Here is a 20,606-nt window from a genome sequence, read left to right as displayed (position 1 = left end):
TTTCTAGTCCTACATTTTGGAACACCCATTGTATAACTGTAAGGAAATCCATTGCCTTTTGTTTAATGTAGGATAACAAATGAGCTGGCGATGACTTTGAAACTGTGGTTTGATCCTGGGATTATGGTGTTGTCATTGGAACCCTTTCAAATAAATCCTAGGCATGTGCTTCCCTGCCAGCATCCTATTGTCCTGTATGTAGTGCACGGTGTGATTTAGAATGGGTTTGCAGGAGTCCCCTGAGGGGAGCAGAAGCAAATGTGTGAGCTGCAGAGTTTGCAGTGAGGGCTAGTGTGCTTTGCATGTGAATGTTGAAGATTCCACAGTGCTATTCTGGGAATTCCTCCCGGTATTCCCGGCCAACATTCCTTCCACCCTCAACCAATACCAAAAATGAAAAATAGATTCCTGGAGACCTGCAATTCGTGCCTTAGAGGTTCACTAGATTGATTCCTGGGATGAGAGGGTTGTCCTATAAAGAAAGATTGAGTAGAATGGGCCTACACTCTCTGGAGTTTAGAAGAATGAGAGGTGATCTCATTGAAACATATAAGATTCTGAGAGGGCCTGACAGGGTAGATGCTGAGAGGCTGTTTCCTCTGGCTGGAGAGTCTAGAACTAGGGGGCATAGTCTCAAGATAAGGGGTCGGACATTTAGGACTGAGATGAGGAGAAATTTCTTCACTCAGAGGGTTGTGAATCTTTGGAATTCTCTACCCCAGAGGGCTGTGGATGCTTAGTTGTTGAGTTTATTCAAGTATATTGAGATAGACAGATTTTGGACTCTAGGGGAATCAAGGGAGATGGGGATCGGGCGGGAAAGTGAAATTGAGGTCGAAGATCAGCCATGATCTGATTGAATGGCGGAGCAGGCTCGGGGCGTCATATGGCCTACTCCTGATCCTATTTCTTATGTTCTTATGTGAGACACTCCCCGCAATTCCACCGTGAAATCTGTCTTTTTTTTATCCCAGCGACAAACTCATACACCCAGTTTTTCATGGGTCTCCGAGCCTGCCGTTGGGAGCAACCTAAATGCTCGTGGAAAATGGGTCTCGCAGAATCTAAATTAAACGACACCAATAATAACGCAGTCCATGGCCGAGGTGGGAGGGTGGATCTCCGCATCCCACCAGTGGCGTTGCGGTGGTCGCTCGCACAGACGGCGATATATAAATGCAAGTCACGGAAGGCGATATATAAATGCAAGTTTTTTCTTTCTTTCTAACCAGCTGACATGGGGGTTTAATTTCCTCTGTCCCTGTTTTTAGCGATCACAGGATGAACCCAAAGGAAAATTGAAATTCTCAGGATTACACCACAAGTTCAGTAATAGTGCAAAGCCATTCCCATTTCACAGCAGCACGGAAGCTGTTGTGTAAATCTGGAGACCCCGGGACTTGCATCGTCTCTGGAGGGAAACGGAGTGGGGCTCCCTGGAGGGAGCAGTTTCTCACTGCTTCTGTTTGACACTACATGGAAAGTAACTGCAGGAGGGGCCCTTTGGCACACTCTTAAACCCATCAGCAATTAGTTTAAATGTTTAGACAATTCCAACATTCCTACTCGCACTCTCTGAACATTTAAGAGTTCTTGTTCTGGCCAATATTTATCCCTCAACCAACATCACTTAAGAAAACAGATTATCTGGTCATTATCACATTGCTGTTTGTGGGATCTTGCTGTGCGCATATTGGCTGCTGTGTTTCCTACATTACAACAGTGACTACACTTCAGAAGTACTTAGTTGGCTGTAATGCACTTTGGGACATCCTGAGGTCGTAAAAGGTGCTATATAAATGCAAGTTATTTCTTTCTTTTACGCTGCTCTGATCGTCATTTAGAAAGGCACAGATTAATCAAGGACAGTCAGCATGGATTTGTTAAGGGAAGGTTGTGTCTGACCAACTTGATTGAATTTTTTGAGGTGGTAACAAGGAGGGTCGATGAGGGTAACACGTTTGATGTAGTGTACGTGGATTTTAGCAAGGCTTTTGACAAGGTCACACACGGCAGACTGGTCACGAAAGTAAAAGCCCTTGGGATCAAAGGGAAAGTGGCTAGTTGGATCCAAAATTGGCTCAGTGGCAGGAAGCAAAGGGTAATGGTCGACGGGTGTTTTTGTGACTGGAAGGTTGTTTCCAGTGGGGTTCCGGGCTCAGTACTGGGTCCCTTGCTTTTTGTGAAATATATTAATGATTTAGACTTAAATGTAGGGGGCATGACTAAGAAGTTTGGAGATGATTCAAAAATTGACCATGTGGTCAATGATAGTGAGGAGGAAAGCTGTAGACTGCAGGAAGATATCAATGGACTGGTCAGGTGGGCAGAAAAGTGGCAAATGGAATTCAGTCTGGAGAAGTGTGAGGTAATGCATTTGGGGAGGGCAAACAAGGAAAGGGAGTACACAATAAATGGGAGGATACTGAGGGGTGTAGAGGAACAGAGGGACCTTGGAGTGCATGTCCACAAATCCCTGAAGGTAACAGGACAGGTAGATAAGGTGGTTAAAAAGGCATACGGAATACTTTCCTTTATTAGCCGAGGCATAGAATATAAGAGCAGGGTGATTATGCTAGAACTGTATAAAACACGAGTTAGGCCACAGCTGGAGTACTGCTTACAGTTCTGGTCACCACATTACAGGAAAGATGTAATTGCACTAGAGAAGGTACAGAGGAGAATTATGAAGATCTGGCCAGGACTGAAGAATTTTAGCTATGAGGAAAGATTAGATAGGCTGGGGTTGTTTTCTTTGGAACAGAGGAGGCTGAGGGGTGATTTAATTGAGGTGTATAAAATTATGAGAGGTCTAGATAGAATGAATAGGAAGGACCTATTTCCCTTAGCAGAGAGGTCAATAACCATGGGGCATAGATTTAAAGTAATTGGTAGAAGGATTAGAAGGGAGCTGAGGAGAAATTTTTTCACCGATGGTGGTGGGGGTCTGGAACTCACTGTCTGAAAGGGTGGGAGAGGCAGAAACCCTCATCGCATTTAAAAAGCATTTGCATATGCACTTGAAGTGCTGTAATCTACAAGGCTACGGACCAAGTGCTGGAAAGTGGGATTAGGCTTGATAGCTCTTTTTCGGCCAGCACAGACACGATGGGCCGAACGGCCTCCTTCTGTGCCGTAAATTTCTATGATTCTAAATCTAATAGACCCAGCTCTCTAAGCCGCTCTGAGTAACTAAGGTTCCTTAAGCTGGGAATCATTCTTGTGGCTCTCCTCTGAACCTTTTCCAAGGGTCATTATATCACCATGTCGTGTTGTTATCTGGGATTTAATTGTGGTTATTTTCCTTGTGTAGGTGGGATTGCGGGAGGAATTGAAATCTGCATCACCTTCCCAACCGAGTATGTGAAGACCCAGCTGCAGTTGGATGAGAAAGCAAACCCGCCGAGGTATAAGGGCATCGGTAAGGGATTCTGGAGTCATGGCTTCACTGATGGCCCATCTTGCCTCCCGCTTTGTTCTATGGCAAATTTAAAATAAAAGAAATTTTAGCTGGATTTAAATGCTTCTCATTTTTAGTTTTGATTTTTCCGGAGTTTTATTTTTGCTCCTTTTCAATCGGAATCTGCACTTTGCAATCCGTGCCTAACAGATCTCCACTGTCCCAGAGTGAGAGCAGGAGCAGCTAGTTGGCTGTCGGGCCTCTGTCAATCAATGGATCTTTAGGGAGACTGTCCGGGATCAATGGGAGACTCTCTGGGATCGGTGGGTGACTCTCTGGGATCGCGGTGAGGCTGTCTGGGATCAATGAGAGTCTGTCTGGGATCAGTGGGAGGCTCCCTGGGATCGGTGGGAGACTCTGGGATCGCGGTGAGGCTGTCTGGGATCAATGAGAGTCTGTCTGGGATCGGTGGGAGACTCTGGGATCGCGGTGAGGCTGTCTGGGATCAATGAGAGTCTGTCTGGGATCGGTGGGAGACTGCCTGGGATTGCGGTGAGTCTGTCTGGGATCAATGAGAGTCTGTCTGGGATCAATGAGAGTCTGTCTGGGATCATTGGGAGGCTGTCTGGGATCAATGAGAGGCTGTCTGGGATCGGTGGGAGACTGTCTGGGATCGCTGGGAGGTGGGGATGCACAAGGCGCAAGAATTGGAGGAGCGCGGAGATCTTGGTGGGTTGTAGGGCTGGTGGAGGTTACAGAGATAGAGAGGGGTGAGGCCAGGGAGAGATTTGAAAACAAGGATGAGAATTTTAAAATCGAGGCGTTCCTGGACCGGGACCCAATGTAGGTCAGCGAGCACAGGGGTGATGGGAGAACGGGACTTGGTGCGAGTTAGGATACAGGCAGCAGAGTTTTGGATGAGCTCAAGTTTATGGAGGGTGGAAGATGGGAAGCGGGCCAGGAGAGCATTGGAATAGTCCAGTCTGGAGTGTAAAGGCATGGATGAAGGTTTTAGCAGCAGATGGCGAGGCGGAGACGGGCAATGTTACGGAGATAGAAGTTGGCGGTCTTGGTGATGTAGCGGATATGTGCTCAGAAGCTCACCTCAAGGTCAGATAGGACGCTAAGGTTGCGAACGGTCTGGTTCAGCCTCAGACAGTGGCCGGGGAGAGGGATGGAATCGGTGGCTAGGGAATGGAGTTTGCGGCGGGGACCAAAAACACTGGCTTCGGTCTTCCCAATATTTAGTTGGAAGAAATTTTTGCTCATCCAGTACTGGATGTCAGAGAAGCAGTGTGACAAATGAGAGACAGCGGAGGGGTCGAGGAAGGTGGTGGTGAGGTAGAGCCAAGTGTCGCCAGCGTAAATGTGGAACCTGATGTGTTTTCGGATGATGTCACCGAGGGGCAGCATGTAGATGAGAAATAGGAGGGGGCCATGGATAGATCCTCGGGGGACTCCAGGGGTAACGGTGCGGGAGTGGGAAGAGAAGGCATTGCAGGTGATTCTCTGGCTACGACTGGATAGATAAGAATGGGACCAGGTGAGAGCAGTCCCACCCAGCTACACTTCAAAACGTACTTCATTAACTGTAAAGCACTTTTTGGAGTGTCTTGTGGACGTACACATATCATTAAGTGCACAGGTATAAAATATAATTAAAAAGGCTAATAGAATGTTGGCCTTTATCTCAAGGGGGCTGGAGTACAAAAATGAGGAAGTTATGCTTCAGTTAAACAGACCCTTGGTCAAGTCCCATCTGGAGATACTGCGTTCAGTTCTGGGCACCGCACCTCAGGAAGGATCTATTGGCCTTGGAGGGGGTGCAGCGCAGATTCACCAAAATGATACTGGGGCTAAAAGGGTTAAATTAAGAGTACAGGTTGGATAAACCTGGCTTATATTTCCTTGAGTTTAGAAGATTGAGGGGTGATCTAATCGAGGTGTTTAAAATGACTAAGGGATTCGATAAGATAGATACAGAGAAACTATTTCCTCTGGTGGGGGAATCCAGAACAGGGGGGCACAATCTTAAAATGAGAGCAGGGCCATTTAGGAGTGAAATCAGGAAACATTTTTTCACACAAAGGGTAGTGGAAATATGGAATTCTCTCCCCCAAAAGGCTGTGGGTGTTGGGAAAATTGAAACTTTCCAGGCTGAGATCGGTAGGGTAAGTGTACCCAGCGATATGGGTCAAAGGCGGGTAAATGGGTCAGATTCCTGGAACTCCCTACTTAACCGTACTGTGGGAGAACCTTCACCACACGGACTGCAGCGGCTCACCACCACCTTCTCAGGACAACTAGGGATGGGCAATAAATGCCGGCCTCGCCAGCGACTCCCACATCCCGAGAATGATTTCTTTTAAATGTCTTTTTTAAATGGAGTGAAGGTTCAGATCAGCCATGATCGAACTGAAAGGAGAAAGAAAGACTTGCATTTATATAGCGCCTTTCACAACTGCAGGACGTCACAAAGCGCTTTACAACTAATATGAAGTACTTTTGAAGTGCAGTCACTGTTGTAATGCGGGAAACCCAGCAACCAATTTGCGCACAGCAAGATCCCACAAACAGCAATGTGATGATGACCAGATAATCTCTTTTTTTTATTCGTTCATGGGATGTGGGCGTCGCTGGCGAGGCCGGCATTTATTGTCCATCCCTAATTGCCCTTGAGAAGGTGGTGGTGAGCCGCCTTCTTGAACCGCTGCAGTCCGTGTGGTGACGGTTCTCCCACGGTGCATCTGTTTTTAGTGATGTTGGACAAGGGATAAATATTAGCCCCAGGACACTGGGGAGAACTCCCCTGCTCTTCTTCGAAAAGCACGGTGGGATCTTTTATGTCCAGTTGAGAGGGCAGATGGGGCCTCGGTTTAACATCTCATCCGAGAGACGCCACCTCCGACAGTGCAGGACTCCCTTAGGTCTGCGCTGGGAGTGTCAGCCTGGGTTATGGGGCTCAAGTCTCTGGAGTGAGACTTGAAGCCACGACCTTCTGACTCAGAAGCGAGAGTGCTACCCACTGAGCCACGGCTGACACCCCATGGCGGAACAAGCTCGAGGGGCTGAATGGCCCACTCCTGTTCCTATGTAAAAGGCGATAAATAAGGGCGAGTTCTGTTTAAGTGGAGTAGCCTGTATTTGTTTTGTTTCCTAGGTGACTGTGTGAAGCAGACGGTGGTGGGCCATGGGGTGAAGGGGCTGTATCGAGGTCTCAGCTCGCTACTCTACGGCTCTATCCCCAAGGCAGCTGTCAGGTAACGCTCCAGGGTTCTCTATTACCGGGCGTGTTTTGGAGTTAATTGCCGGGTTGGGACTTTCAGAAGTGAAAGGGTTTTTGTGCACTTTTTCCCCCTCCAGTTATTTGAGGAGATTAATTTCTTCTTTCCCGACTTTAGTTTCTTCCCCCTTGCCCCTTGTCTTCTGAAGGTGCTAATTGATATTATGGGATGATTCCACAGGCAGCAACGACCCCCTCCCACTCCCCCCAATCACCTTGCCTAAGTGCCTGGTCTTCACGTATGACAGCGACAGACGTTTGCCTATTCCACACTGGGAGACCTCACCATTCCAATCCTTGCCCATTGTGCATTTCCAGCAGAAGTTCAGTGACGAGCAGTCATAAATGGGAACACTGGCTGGTTTAATTCCCCACACTCCCAAGCCCAGGAATGCAGAGGCCAAACCGCCACCGAGCGAAAATCTCCGTGCGTAGACCAGGATTGAACTGGAGAGCTTTCTGGCCAGTGCGGCACAAATTAGACCAGATCGAGCCAACGGATGGGAGCTGAACGTTATCAATTTATCGGTGTCTTCCAAAAATATTTATATGTTTTCTTTGCTTTTGCCCTCTGGCGACATTAGATGGGTTTTGTCATCTTTCAACTAGTTAGCTGAATGAAGTCACTTTGTGGAGGCGTAGCAATGGGAGAATAATTAGATCATCAGTCTCGACCAAGAGAGTATATGTGTTGTTAGGTGAAGGATGAATGCTTTCAGCTGCATCATCCAGTATGCAGCGCAAGTGAAGGGCTATTTGTTGGGGAGAGGGGGAGAGTAACCTTAAACATTTTCCTTCCCTTCCCTCTCCTTCCCCTCTCTTCCCTCTCCTTCCCCTCTCCTCTCCTTCCCCTCCCTTCCCTCTCCTTCCCCTCCCTTCCCTCTCCTTCCCCTCCCTTCCCTCTCCATCCCCTCCCTTCCCTCTCCACCCCCTCCCTTCCCTCTCCATCCCCTCCCTTCCCTCTCCACCCCGTCCCTTCCCTCTCCACCCCCTTCCATCTCGTACCCCTCTCCTTCCCCTCCCATCCCTCTCCTCCCCCCTTCCCTTTCGTACCCCTCCCTCCCCTCTCCTTCCCCTCTCTTCCCTCTCCTTCCCCTCCCTCTCGTTTCCCTCCCTTCCCTCTTGTACCCCTCCCCTCTCCTTCCCCTCCCTTCCCTTCCCTCTCGTACCCCTCCCTTCCTTCTCCTTCTTCCCTTCCCTTCCCTCTCGTTCCCCTCCCTTCGCCTCCCCATCTAAACTAATCAAAGACAAATCTAGGACTGATGTCAGGAAGTTCTTCACACACTGGGTGATAGACGGGTGGAATGGACTGTTGGGTTGGGTAGTGGAGGTCAGGAATCATGTAAGCATCAGTTGGACTCTGTGCTGAGGGGACAGTAGGTTCGTTCTGAATCAATGAGCTAAGATGGGTTGAACATTGTTCCTCATCTGTATCCATCTTCTGATCTATTTTTATGAAGCTTGAAGGATCGCCCGAGGAGAGGAATGAGGAGGCAGATGTAACATTTCCGTTCTTCAAACTAAGCACTGAAATGGAGAGATTAAATTAAGGGTAATCTGATGTAGTGGACTGAAAGGATTTAAATTAAGAATAAAGTAACTGCTTTCAGCTGTGGCCTCTCGGATCGGTCTCGGCCTTTCAGTCTCCAGTTCTTTGTCCTTATTTTGAGCTTCGGTTTTTAAAGAGGTAAAACAGAACCTGGCTTCAGGGGCCTGGTGCCAGAGCTCATTGGTGAGTTAAGGGGAGCAGCTGTAGAGCTTTTAACACCAAACACCCAAGGGCTCAGGCTTTTAATGTGCTCTGTATCTTACTCCACACAGAGCATTACTGCCGACTCTCCTCGATGGGCTCGGGATAAATTTTAAAGAGACTAAATGGCCCATTAATAAGTTGTCGAGATGCAAATCTCGTTTCATCAGTGGGATCCTTTGATAAGGTGAACACGTCAGGCGTGTACGAGGCATCTGGTGTCTTCCTGAGAGAAATGAAGTGTTTTCTCTGTTTGAAATTTACCATGATGTGGAGATGCCGGTGATGGACTGGGGTTGACAATTGTAAACAACTTTACAACACCAAGTTATAGTCCAGCAATTTTATTTTAAATTCACAAGCTTTCGGAGGCTTCCTCCTTCGTCAGGTGAACGATGTGTTCACCTGACGAAGGAGGAAGCCTCCGAAAGCTTGTGAATTTAAAATAAAATTGCTGGACTATAACTTGGTGTTGTAAAATTGTTTACAATTGAAATTTACCAGGAAGACGGCAGGTTCGATACTGTGTCTGTGCTGAACTGGCTGATCTCTGTTGAATTTCAGTGAGTGTGTGGTCACCCTGTGGAACAGGCTCCCCAGGGAGATGGTGGAAGGAGTTAGTGTTGATTCATTCAAATGCAAATTGGATAAAATTTCTTTCAGAAAATAACATTTTGGGATACAGTACATGGGTAATTTGAGACATGACGTGTGGTGAGTGTGACAGGCTCGGGAGGAACAGGTGACTTTGGACCTGCGGTTCCCCAAAGCTCTCCACCACTGGGGGGGATCTCCTCGCCTTATGTCTGGGTCTGTTGTAGACTCATTGACAGAGATTGATTGCTATGATTAGTCAACAACTCCATTATTGTATCATGCGACTACCAGGATGGTAGAAGGCGAACTAGATGGACCTTGGTCTTTTATCGTCTAGTAATTCACATGTTCCTTTGATTAGTGTACAGTTGCTGCAACTGAGGTATAGAATACAGAAGCAGGAAGGTAATGCTGACATTGTATAAGACCTCAGGCCGCAGTTGGAGCATTGTGTCAAGTTTTATAAAAGCAAAGGGAAAGGTGCAGCATAGCTTGCTCACAACACACCAACCTACACTTCAAAGGTAATTATTTGGCTGCGGAGCGTTCTAGGACGTCGTGAGGACATGAATTGCAAGTTCTGTCTTTCTAGATTGACTAAGATATCACAAGGGATGAGGCGGTTACAGCTATGGATAGAGAATGATGAAGTTAGGGCTTTTTTCACTGGAGCTGAGAAGGTTAAGAGGTGACCTGATACAGGTCTGTTAGACTAGGAAGCCTAATGATAAGGTAAATAGTGATCGATCGTTTCCATTGGTCAGTGAATTTATGATAATTATAAAAAGAATTAATGGAGAAGTTAGAGAATTAGATGGCTGCTTGAAAAAGCACTTTACAGCCAATGACATACTTTGGCAGTGTAGTCACTGATTGTAATGTAGGAAATGCAGCAGTCAATTTGCAGACAGCAAGGTCCCACAAACAGCAATAATGACCAGATAATCTGTTTTAAGTGATGTTGGTTGAGGGATAAACATTGGCCAGGACACCGGGGAGAACTCCCCTTCTCTTCTTCAAAATAGTGCCATGGGATCTTTTACGTCCACCTGAGAGGGCGGACAGGGCTTCGGTTTAACATCTCATCCAGAAGACGGCACCTCCGACAGTGCAGCACTCCCTCAGTACTGTACTGGAGCGTCGGCCTAAATTACGTGCTCAAGTTTGTGGAGTGGGATTTGAACCGACAACCTCCATGACTCGGGAGACGAGAGTGCTACCCACCGAGCCAGCGCTGAAACCGTAAGATCACACTCGCGTGCAGTTTTGGGCTTCACGCTATGGGAAGGGTGTTAAGGCAATAGGGGGGGGGTACAGTGCGGATTCACGAGGATGCTGCCCGATATGAGGAAAGACAAATGATGTAAGACTCGAAAAACGGGAACTGTTTCCATTTGGACAGAGGGAAGTTACGGTGTGGTTTGATCGAGCTGTTTAACATTATGAAGGGATGGGACATGATAGATAGAAACAGACTGTTTCCAGTGATTGAGGGATCCAGAGATGTAGATATAAGATTAATTGTAAATGATTTCGAAACGGAGAGCAAGAGAAATTTTTCACACCGAGGGTTGAGGGGCTGTGGAATGCACTACTGGAGTTGGGAATTGAAGCAGAGACCATGTCAACATTTAAGAATAGGTTAGATAGGTAGTTGAAGGAAAGGAGGATAAAGGGATATGGAAACAGGATGGGTACTTGGGATTAGGACCACTGCTTATGTAGTGAATAGACACTAACGTTGACAGGTTGGGACGATGGGTGTTTCTGGGTTGTAATTTCTATCTTATTCTGGGGGCAGTGGAGACCTACTTTATTGTGGGCTACATTCAAGGCTCCATCTAAAAGTAGGAACGTGCTTTCGGATCCCTGTAGCAAGGGTGGACGTAAAAGATCCCACGGCCCTCAGGCCAGTGCCACTGGTGATTTGGGCGACAGCCGCAACCTACAGCAAAGGCCACATGGGAACCAGTTGTTGGCAGGGGGGAGGGGCCGTGCTCCGTACACCAATCAGTGGGAGGGACTGAGTGCAGGGGTCAGGGGGCACTCTTCACACTAAGGGGTTATAAGGGTAAAGAACAGTCAGTGGAAAATGTGTGCAAGACAGAACGTGAATGAAACCCAGAGAGGTTATTAATAAGTTACAGAAATAGAAAGCCAGATAAGAGGATGTACAGTCAGTGAGAGAAGGTTCAAAGGAAGTGAAGACAGAAGAGTAATAGAAACATAGGAACAGGAGTGGGCCATTCAGCCCCTCGAGCCTGTTCCCTCATTCTATTAGATCATGGCTGATCTGTAACTCAGCTCCATTTACCTGCCTTTGCTCCATATCCCTCGATACCCTTACCAACAAAAATCTATCCATCTCAGTCTTGAAAATTTCAATTGACCCCCAGCATCCCCAGCCTTTTGGGGGCGAGATTTCCAGATTTCTTCTACCCTTTGTGCGAAAAAGTGCCTCCCGATTTCACTCTTATCCGGCCCTGCTCTAATTTTAAGGTTCTGCCCCCTTTGTTCTGAATTCCCCCACCACAGGAAATAGCTTCTCTGTATCTACCCTACCCTTAATCATTTTAAATACCTCGATCTTCCAAAACCTTCCAAGCCAAGTTTACGCAACCCTTACTTATAATTTAACCCTTTCAGCTCTGGTATCACCCTGGTGAATCTGCGCTGTATCCCTCACAAGCTAAATATATCCTTCCTGAGGTTTGATGCCCAAGACTTAACACAGTACTCCAGATGGGACCTGACCAAGGCTCTACAACTGAAGAATCACTTTCTCACTTTTAAATTCCAGTCACCTTGAGATGAAGGTCAACATCCTATTGGCCTTTCAGATTACCTCCAATTCCATGTACACTCATTTTTGCTACTAATCTCGTGCGGAACCGTCTCCGATATCTTCTGGAAGTCCATATAGGCAATATCCAGTGACACTCCCCTGTCCACCATGTTAGTAACCGCCTCAAAAATTTCAGCCAGGTTAGTCAGACAAGACCTACCCTTCACAAATCCATGCTGACTCTCTCCGATCAACTAATACCTGTCCGAGTCTCTCTGTCTCTGATGATAGATTCCAGAATCTTCCCCACAATTGATGTTAAACTGACAGGTCTGTAGTTACCTGGTTTCTCCCCCCCCCCCCCCTCCCCCACTTCCCTTCTTAAATAATGGAATGAAATTTGCAATTTTCCGATCCAAAAGCACAATTCCTGAATTATGCATCTACAATTTCCACACCTGTTTCTTTTAATATCCTGGGATGGAGACTATCAGGTCCTGGAGACTTGTCTATCTTAAGTCCCATTATTTTCTCCATTATCAGTTCCTGATTTATATGAAATTCAATAAGTTCCTCCCCTTAACATATTTTTTGGTTCCCTTGTACCGCTGGTATTTTGTCCTCTTAGTCCATTGTGAAAAACGGATCATTTAACAAGTCTGCCATTACCTTTTATCCATTATAGTCTCGCCTGTGTCAGTCTTTATAGGGCCCACGTTCCCCTTTACCACGTTCTTTCTCTTAAAATATTTATAACAATTTTTGCTGTTAGCTTTGACGTCCCTTGCGAGATTTTCTTTCATATTCCAATTTTACATGCGTGGCTTCTCAGTCTTGCCACCGATGCATCCCCGCATTTCATGACATTACCATGGTTACCAGTTAATCACCATAGTCTACCATCACTTGAGCGTATAATCCGGGCTGACATTTCACTGCAGTACTGAGGGAGCGCTGCACTGTCGGAGGTGCCGCCGTTCAGATGAGACGTTAAACCAAGACCCCGTCTGCCCCCTCAGGTGGACGTAAAAGATCCCATGCCCACTATTTCAAAGAAGAGTAGGGGAGGTCTCCCTGATGTCCTCGGCCAATATTTATCCCTCAGCCAACATCACTAAAATGGATTATCTGGTCATTATCACATTGCTGTTTGTGGGACCTTGCTGTGCATAAATTGACTGCCGCATTTCCTACATAACAACAGTGACTACACTTCAAAAGTACTTCATTGGTTGTGAAGTGCCTTGGGACGTCCTGAGATTGTGAAAGACGCTGTATAAGTGCAAGTCTTCCATATAATTTAACCAAGAGCCACCCTTGCAACATCATCATTACCTCTCCACCATTCCCAGGAAGAGGAATGCATTCACTTTGAAACTATTCTTTCCGGCCGAGATAAAATAATTCAAATGGGTTTGTACAAGGATGTGGATAATGAAAGGACTGTTTAGTGACTTAAGTACAGAGTGCCTGGAGCCTGTAATGGAATGTACAACAGGGGGCTCATACATTGCTTCCAAAGAATTCCTGAATGAAAGAGGAATGAAAGAACATTCAATAGCTGCTTTTTTATTGGCATGTTACATAGGATCATAGGAATTACTGGACCGAAAAAGACCAAGCTCCATCTTGTTCACCTTCTCCCATCCCGGTAGTCGCAAGATACAACGGTAATGGAGTTGTTGACTAATCACAGCAATCAATCTCTGTCAACTCCCGACCTGACAGCACTGTGGGAGAACCTTCACCACACGGACTGCACATGGCGGCTCACCACCACCTTCTCAAGGGCCATTAGGGATGGGCAATAAATGCTGGCCTCGCCAGCGACGCCCACACCCCATGAACGAATTTTTAAAAAACTTGCCCAAATGCCCATTCTGCAGTTGTGAGGCTGGACCTTACAGGAAAAAGACTGGCATTTTATCTGTTGCTTTTCTCATGTCCCTCGGGAAATTGTCTTAAAGCATTTCAGACAAACAGCAGCCAATTTGCACCTGGCACGATCCCCATAAACACCGATGAGCAGAATGACGACTAGTCCTGTTTCTCGTTGTGTAGGTATTGATACTCGGCACACTCTCAATACTGCACTGAAGTGCCAGCCTGGATTACATGCCTGGAATGGGGCCTGGCATCCACAGCTTTCTGACACAAAACTGGGTCAGAGTGGCAGTCCGAATGTGAATTGTTGGCAGCTATTCGACCATGAGAGGATGCCAGAGCCCAAGACCGAGCCAGATGCACCAGTAGAGGCCGCGGTAGTGAACCGTGGAGACCCCCTATTGCTGAGACTAACTAACCCAGCACAGACGAAGGATCGAAATTTGGACTTTTCCCCCTCTGCGTGAATCAGCTAACCTACCGGGCAGCGCAGTTACTTTATCTCCGAGAGAGCCAAACATTATCTTTGTAAATCCCTCCTGCCTTTTATTAATATTTTAATTCGTTCGCGGGATGTGGGCGTCCTGGGCAAGGCCGGCATTTATTGCCCATCCCTAGTTGCCCTTGAGAAGGTGGTGATGAGCCATCTTCTTGAACCACTTCAGTCCGTGTGGTGAAGATACTCCACAGTGCTGTTAGATAGGGAGTTCCAGGATTTTGACCCAGCAACGATGAAGGAACGGCCGATATATGTGCAAGTTAGGATGGTGCGCGAGTTGGAGGAGAACATGGAGGTGTTGGAAACGTCCAATTTACTGGATGTTAAAAAACCCAAAGGGCCTCCCTTCTGTTTCCACTTATGGGGAGTTCAAAACTAGGGGCCATAAATACAAGATGGTTACTAATCAATCCAATAAGCAATTCAGGAGAAACTTCTTTATAACTTAAGAACATAAGTAAGAACACAAGAAATAGGAGCAGGAGTAGGCCATACGGCCCCTCGAGTCTGCTCCGCCATTCAATAAGATCACAGCTGATCTTCAACCTCAACTCCACTTTCCTGCCCGATCCCCATATCCCTTGATTCCCTTAGAGTCTAATAATCTATCTGTCTCAGCCTTGAATATACTCGTAAGGAATCTTACAACACCAGGTTATAGTCCAACAGTTTTATTTGAAAATCACAAGCTCTCAGAGCTTCCCTCCTTCCTCACTCCCCTGACGAAGGAGGTAAGCTCCGAAAGCTTGTGATTTTCAAATAAAACTGTTCGACTATAACCTGGTGTTGCAAGATTCCTTACATTTGTCCACCCCAGTCCATCACCGGCATCTCCACATCTTGAATATACTCAACAACTGAGCATCCACAGCCCTCTGGGGTAGAGAATTCCAAAGATTCACAACCTTCTGAGGGAAGAAATTCCTCCTCATCTCAGTCTTAAATGGCCAACCTCTTATCCTGCAACTATGCCCCTTAGTTCTATGCTCTCCAGTCAGGGGAAACAGCCTCTCAGCATCTACCCTGTCAAGCCCCTTCAGAATCTTATATGTTTCAATGAGATTACTGCTCATTCTTCTAAACTCCAGAGAGTATAGGCCCATTCTACTCAACCACTCCTCATAAGACAACCCTCTCATCCCAGGAGTTAATCTAGTGAACCTTCATTGCACTGCCTCTAAGGCAAGTATATTCTTCCTTAGATAAGACGACCAAAACTGGACCCAGTACTCCAGGTGAGGTCTCACCAAAGCTCTGTACAATTGTAGTAAAATTTCCTTACTCTTGTACTCCAACCCCCTTGCAATAAAGGCCAACATGCCATTTGCTTCCCTAATTGCTTGCTGTACCTGCATGCTAACTTTTTGTGTTTCTTGTACGAGGACACCCAAATCTCTCTGAACACCAACATTTACTAGTTTCTCACCGTTTAAAAAATATTCTGTTTTTCTATTCTTCCTACCAAAGTGAATAACTTCACGTTCCCCCACATTATATTCCATCTGCCACCTTCTTGCCCACTCATTTAACCTGTCTGTATTCTTTTGCAGACTCTTTGTGTCTTCCTCTCAGCTTACTTTCCCACCTAGCTTTGTATCGTCAGCAAACTTGGATACATTACACTCAGTCCCTTCATCCAAGTCATTAATATAGATTGTAAATAGCTGAGGCCCAAGCACCGATCCTTGCAGCACCCGACTAGTTACAGCCTGCCAACCTGAAAATGACCCATTTATCCCCACTCTCTGTTTTCTGTCCATTAACCAATCCTCTATCCATGTTGATATATTACCCCCAATCCCATGAGCCCTTATCTTGTGTATCAGCCTTTTATGTGGCACCTTATCGAATGCCTTTTGAAAATCCAAATATACTACATCCACTGGTTCGCCTTTATCTACCCTGCTTGTTACTTCCTTATATAAATTTGTCAAATATGATTTCCCTTTCATAAAACCATGTTGACTCTGCCTAATCATATTATGATTTTCTAAGTGCCTTGTTCCCACTTCCTTAATAATGGATTCCAGCATTTTCCCTACTACTGATGTCAGGCTAACTGGCCTGTAGTTCCCTGTTTTCTCTCTCCCTCCTTTCTTGAATAGCGGGATTACATTTGCTACCTTCCAAACCACTGGGACTGTTCTAGAATCTAGAGAATTTTGGAAGATCACAACCAATTTACTCAGAGAGTGGTGAGAATGTGGAACTTGCTACCACAAGGAGCAGTGAGGTGAATAGCACAGATCATAGAATCATAGAAAAGTTACGGCACAGAAGGAGGCCATTCGGCCCATCGTGTCCGTGCCGGCTGCGAAACGAGCCATCCAGCCTAATCCCACTTTCCCACATTTGGTCCGTAGCCCTGCAGGTCACGGCTCTTCAGTTGCACACCCAGGTATTTTTTAAATGAGTTGAGGGTTTCTGCCTCTACCACCCTCTCAGGCAGTGAGTTCCAGACCCCCACCACCCTCTGGGTGAAAAATCTTTTCCTCATTTCAGCTCTAATCCTTCTACCAATCACTTTAAATCTATGCCCCCTGGTTATTGACCCTTCCGCTAAGGGAAATAGGTCCTTCCTATCCACTCTATCTAGGCCCCTCGTAATTTTGTACACCTCAATCAAATCACCCCTCAGCCTCCTCTGTTCCAAGGAAAACAACCCCAGCCTACCCAATCTGTCATCATGGCTAAAATTCTCCAGTCCTGGCGACATCCTCGTAAATCTCCTCTGTACCCTCTCTAGTGCAATCACATCCTTCCTGTAATGTGGTGACCAGAACTGTGCGCGGTACTCAAGCTGTGGCCTAACTAGTGTTTTATAGATGCATTTAAGGGGAAGCTAGATAAGTACATGAGGGAGAAAGGAATAGAAGGATATGTTGATAGAGTGAGATGAAGTCGGGTGGGAGGAGGCTCGTGTGGAGCATAAATGCCGGCATAGACCAGTTGGGCCGAATGGCCTGTGTCTGTGTTGTAAAATTCTATCTAATTCTATGTAAAAAGTACATGATGTGGAGATGCCGGTGATGGACTGGGGTTGACAATTGTAAACAATTTTACAACACCAAGTTATAGTCCAGCAATTTTATTTTAAATTCACAAGCTTTCGGAGGCTTCCTCCTTCCTCAGGTGAACGATGTGAAAAAGTACAGACAGAGAGTTCCGTTTGACTGGCCGAGGTCCATAAGATATTAGGACAGGTGACCAAAAGCTTGGTCAAAGAGGTGGGTTTTAAGGAGCGTCTTTAAAGGAGGAGAGAGAGTTTAAAGAATCATAGAATCTTACAATCTTACAGCACAGAAGGAGGCCATTCGGCCCGTCGTGCCTGTGCTGGCTCTTTGAAAGAGCTGTCCAATTTAGTCCCACACCCCAGCTTTTTCCCCGTAACCCTGCAAATGCGTCCTCTTTAAATACACGTCCAATTGCCTCTTGAAAGTTCCAGTGGAATCTGCTTCCACCCCCCTCTCAGGAAGTGCTTTCCAGATCTTTCGGGAGGGAATTCCAGAGCTTAGGATCCCGGGCTTGCGATTTTTCACCGGAGCTGCGAGGGAACGGAGCCAAGCGAACAAACAGAACGAAAAGTTACTTCCATTCGGTGCCACTTTAATCGGGATTCTGGCTGACTGCACTTTGAGACGGCTCCCCACTGGTTACACTGTGAAATCCACCTCCCTCATCCCAGCTGTAAACTCCCAGGCCCACAAGGGAAATCAGGTCTGCTGCGGAGACGGGTGAGCGGGGGGGGGAGGGGCTGCAAGAAGGTTTACCAGAATAACGAGCACTCCAAGCTTTCTTTTCATTCATTCTCGGGATCTGGACGTCGATGGCAAGGCCGGCATTTATTGCCCGTTCTCAGTTGCCCTGAGAAGGTGGTGGTGAACCAGAGAGTGAAAGAGAGACAGAGACAAAGAGAGAGAGAGAGAGATACAGGGACAAAGAGAGAGAGAGAAAGAGATACAGGGACAAAGAGAGAGAGAGAGAGAGATACAGGGACAAAGAGAGAGAGAGAGAGAGATACAGGGACAGAGAGAGAGAGAGAGAGAGAGATACAGGGACAAAGAGAGAGAGAGAGAGAGAGATACAGGGACAAATGAAAGAGAGACAGAGACAAAGAGAGAGAGAGAGATACAGGGACAAAGAGAGAGAGAGAGATACAGGGACAAAGAGAGAGAGAGAGAGATACAGGGACAAAGAGAGAGTCAGATACAGAGAGAGTGTGTGAAAGAGAGACAGGGACAAAGAGAGATAGAGAAAGAGATACAGGGACAAAGAGAGAGAGAGATATACAGGGACAAAGAGAGAGCAGATACAGAGAGAGTGTGTGAAAGAGAGACAGGGACAAAGAGAGAGAGAGAAAGAGATACAGGGACAAAGAGAGAGAGAGAGAGAGAAAAAAAGAGATACAGGGACAAAGAGAGAGCCAGATACAGAGAGAGAGAGAGAGAGAGTGAGAGACAGGGACAAAGAGAGAGAGAAAGAGAGACAGGGACAAAGAGAGAGAGAGAGAGAAAGAGATACAGGGACAAAGAGAGAGAGAGAGAGAAAGAGAGACAGGGACAAAGAGAGAGAGAGAGAGAAAGAGATACAGGGACAAAGAGAGAGCCAGATTCAGAGAGAGAGAGTGTGTGAAAGAGAGACAGGGACAAAGAGAGAGAGAGAAAGAGATACAGGGACAAAGAGAGAGAGAGAGACAGGGACAAAGAGAGACAGAGAGAGTGAGAGACAGGGACAAAGAGAGAAAGTGAAAGAGATACAGGGTCAAAGGGAGAGAGAGAGAGAGAGAGAGAGTGAGAGACAGGGACAAAGAGAGAGAGAGAAAGAGATACAGGGACAAAGAGAGAGAGAGACAGGGACAAAGAGAGAAAGTGAAAGAGATACAGGGACAAAGGGGGAGAGAGAGAGAGAGAGAGAGAGAGACAGGGACAAAGAGAGAGAGAGACAGGGACAAAGAGAGAAAGTGAAAGAGATACAGGGTCAAAGGGAGAGAGAGAGAGAGTGAGAGACAGGGATAAAGAGAGAGAAAGAGAGAGAGAAAGAGAGACAGGAACAGAGAGAGAGAGAGAGAGAGACATGGAGAGAGAGAGGATATGACACGTGACTGGAGATTGGCTGACACACTGCATGTCTGCACCAATCATTGCTGGCCAATCTGCCACCCCCTACTGCCATTGGCAGGGGTTTAAAACACATGCACTGACTGTGACCAATGCTGCCCCCTGCCAGCAGTTCAGAAGTTGCTCTCCGAGGGGGGAGAATGCTGCTCCCAGGTACTTTTCACAGGGGCTGTTTCTCTATTTTAAGATGTGGAGATGCCGGTGATGGACTGGGGTTGACAATTGTAAACAATTTTACAACACCAAGTTATAGTCCAGCAATTTTATTTTAAATTCACAAGCTTTCGGAGACTTCCTCCTTCCTCAGGTAAATGTTCAGGATCTCCTTGAAGCCTACGCATTTATACATATAGAACAATACATGGTGTTTACAGACTGCCCCTGCAACTGCCCGTTGCCAAGGCAATCACCGTGTTCAGACAGAGAGGTGTCACCTGCAGAACCCCCGAATACACATTCAACAAAAAAACAAACAGGGAAAAAAAACAGAGAAGAAAAACAGAGAGAGGCAGAAACATCCGGAAGGCAGAGAGAGCCAGCAAATGACCCATTATATTAAAAACAGATAACATTTGTTCGCTGGTGGGGTAACGTGTAGCGTGACATGAACCCAAGATCCCGGTTGAGGCCGTCCTCATGGGTGCGGAACTTGGCTATCAATTTCTGCTCGACGATTTTGCGTTGTCGTGTGTCTCGAAGGCCGCCTTGGAGTACGCTTACCCGAAGGTCGGTGGATGAATGTCCATGACTGCTGAAGTGTTCCCCGACTGGGAGGGAACCCTCCTGTTTGGCGATTGTTGCGCGGTGTCCGTTCATCCGTTGTCGCAGCGTCTGCATGGTCTCGCCAATGTACCATGCTCTGGGGCATCCTTTCCTGCAACGTATGAGGTAGACAACGTTGGCCGAGTCACAGGAGTATGAACCATGCACCTGGTGCGTGGTGTCCTCTCGTGTGATGGTGGTATCTGTGTCGATGATCTGGCATGTCTTGCAGAGGTTACCGTGGCAGGGTTGTGTGGCGTCGTGGACGCTGTTCTCTTGAAAGCTAGGTAATTTGCTGCGAACGATGGTCTGTTTGAGGTTGGGTGGCTGTTTGAAGGCGAGTAGTGGAGGTGTGGGGATGGCCATAGCGAGGTGTTTGTCCTCATTGATGACATGTTGAAGGCTGCGGAGAACATGGCGTAGTTTCTCCGCTCCGGGAAAGTACTGGACGACAAAGGGTACTCTGTTGGTTGCGTCCCGTGTTAGTCTCCTGAGGAGGTCTATGCGATTTTTTGCTGTGGCCCGTCGG

At 46.8% G+C, this 20,606-nt stretch overlaps 1 protein-coding gene across 1 annotated transcript in view; it reads left to right on the top strand.

Moving 5' to 3' along the window:
• The window catches only part of LOC137342408 (tricarboxylate transport protein B, mitochondrial), an 81,463-nt gene that overhangs the window by 37,032 nt on the left and 23,825 nt on the right, over positions 1-20,606 (top strand). The window contains exons 2-3 of the mRNA XM_068006336.1: positions 3,314-3,421; positions 6,561-6,660. Of these exons, the coding sequence (XP_067862437.1) occupies positions 3,314-3,421; positions 6,561-6,660 (208 nt within the window). The remainder of the gene's footprint in view (positions 1-3,313; positions 3,422-6,560; positions 6,661-20,606) is intronic.

This window comes from Heptranchias perlo, chromosome 25, assembly GCF_035084215.1.
Source record: "Heptranchias perlo isolate sHepPer1 chromosome 25, sHepPer1.hap1, whole genome shotgun sequence".
Lineage (NCBI taxonomy): Eukaryota > Metazoa > Chordata > Chondrichthyes > Hexanchiformes > Hexanchidae > Heptranchias > Heptranchias perlo.
The sequence above is the reverse complement of the archived record's forward strand: the minus strand, read 5'-3'. Positions and strand labels throughout refer to the sequence as shown.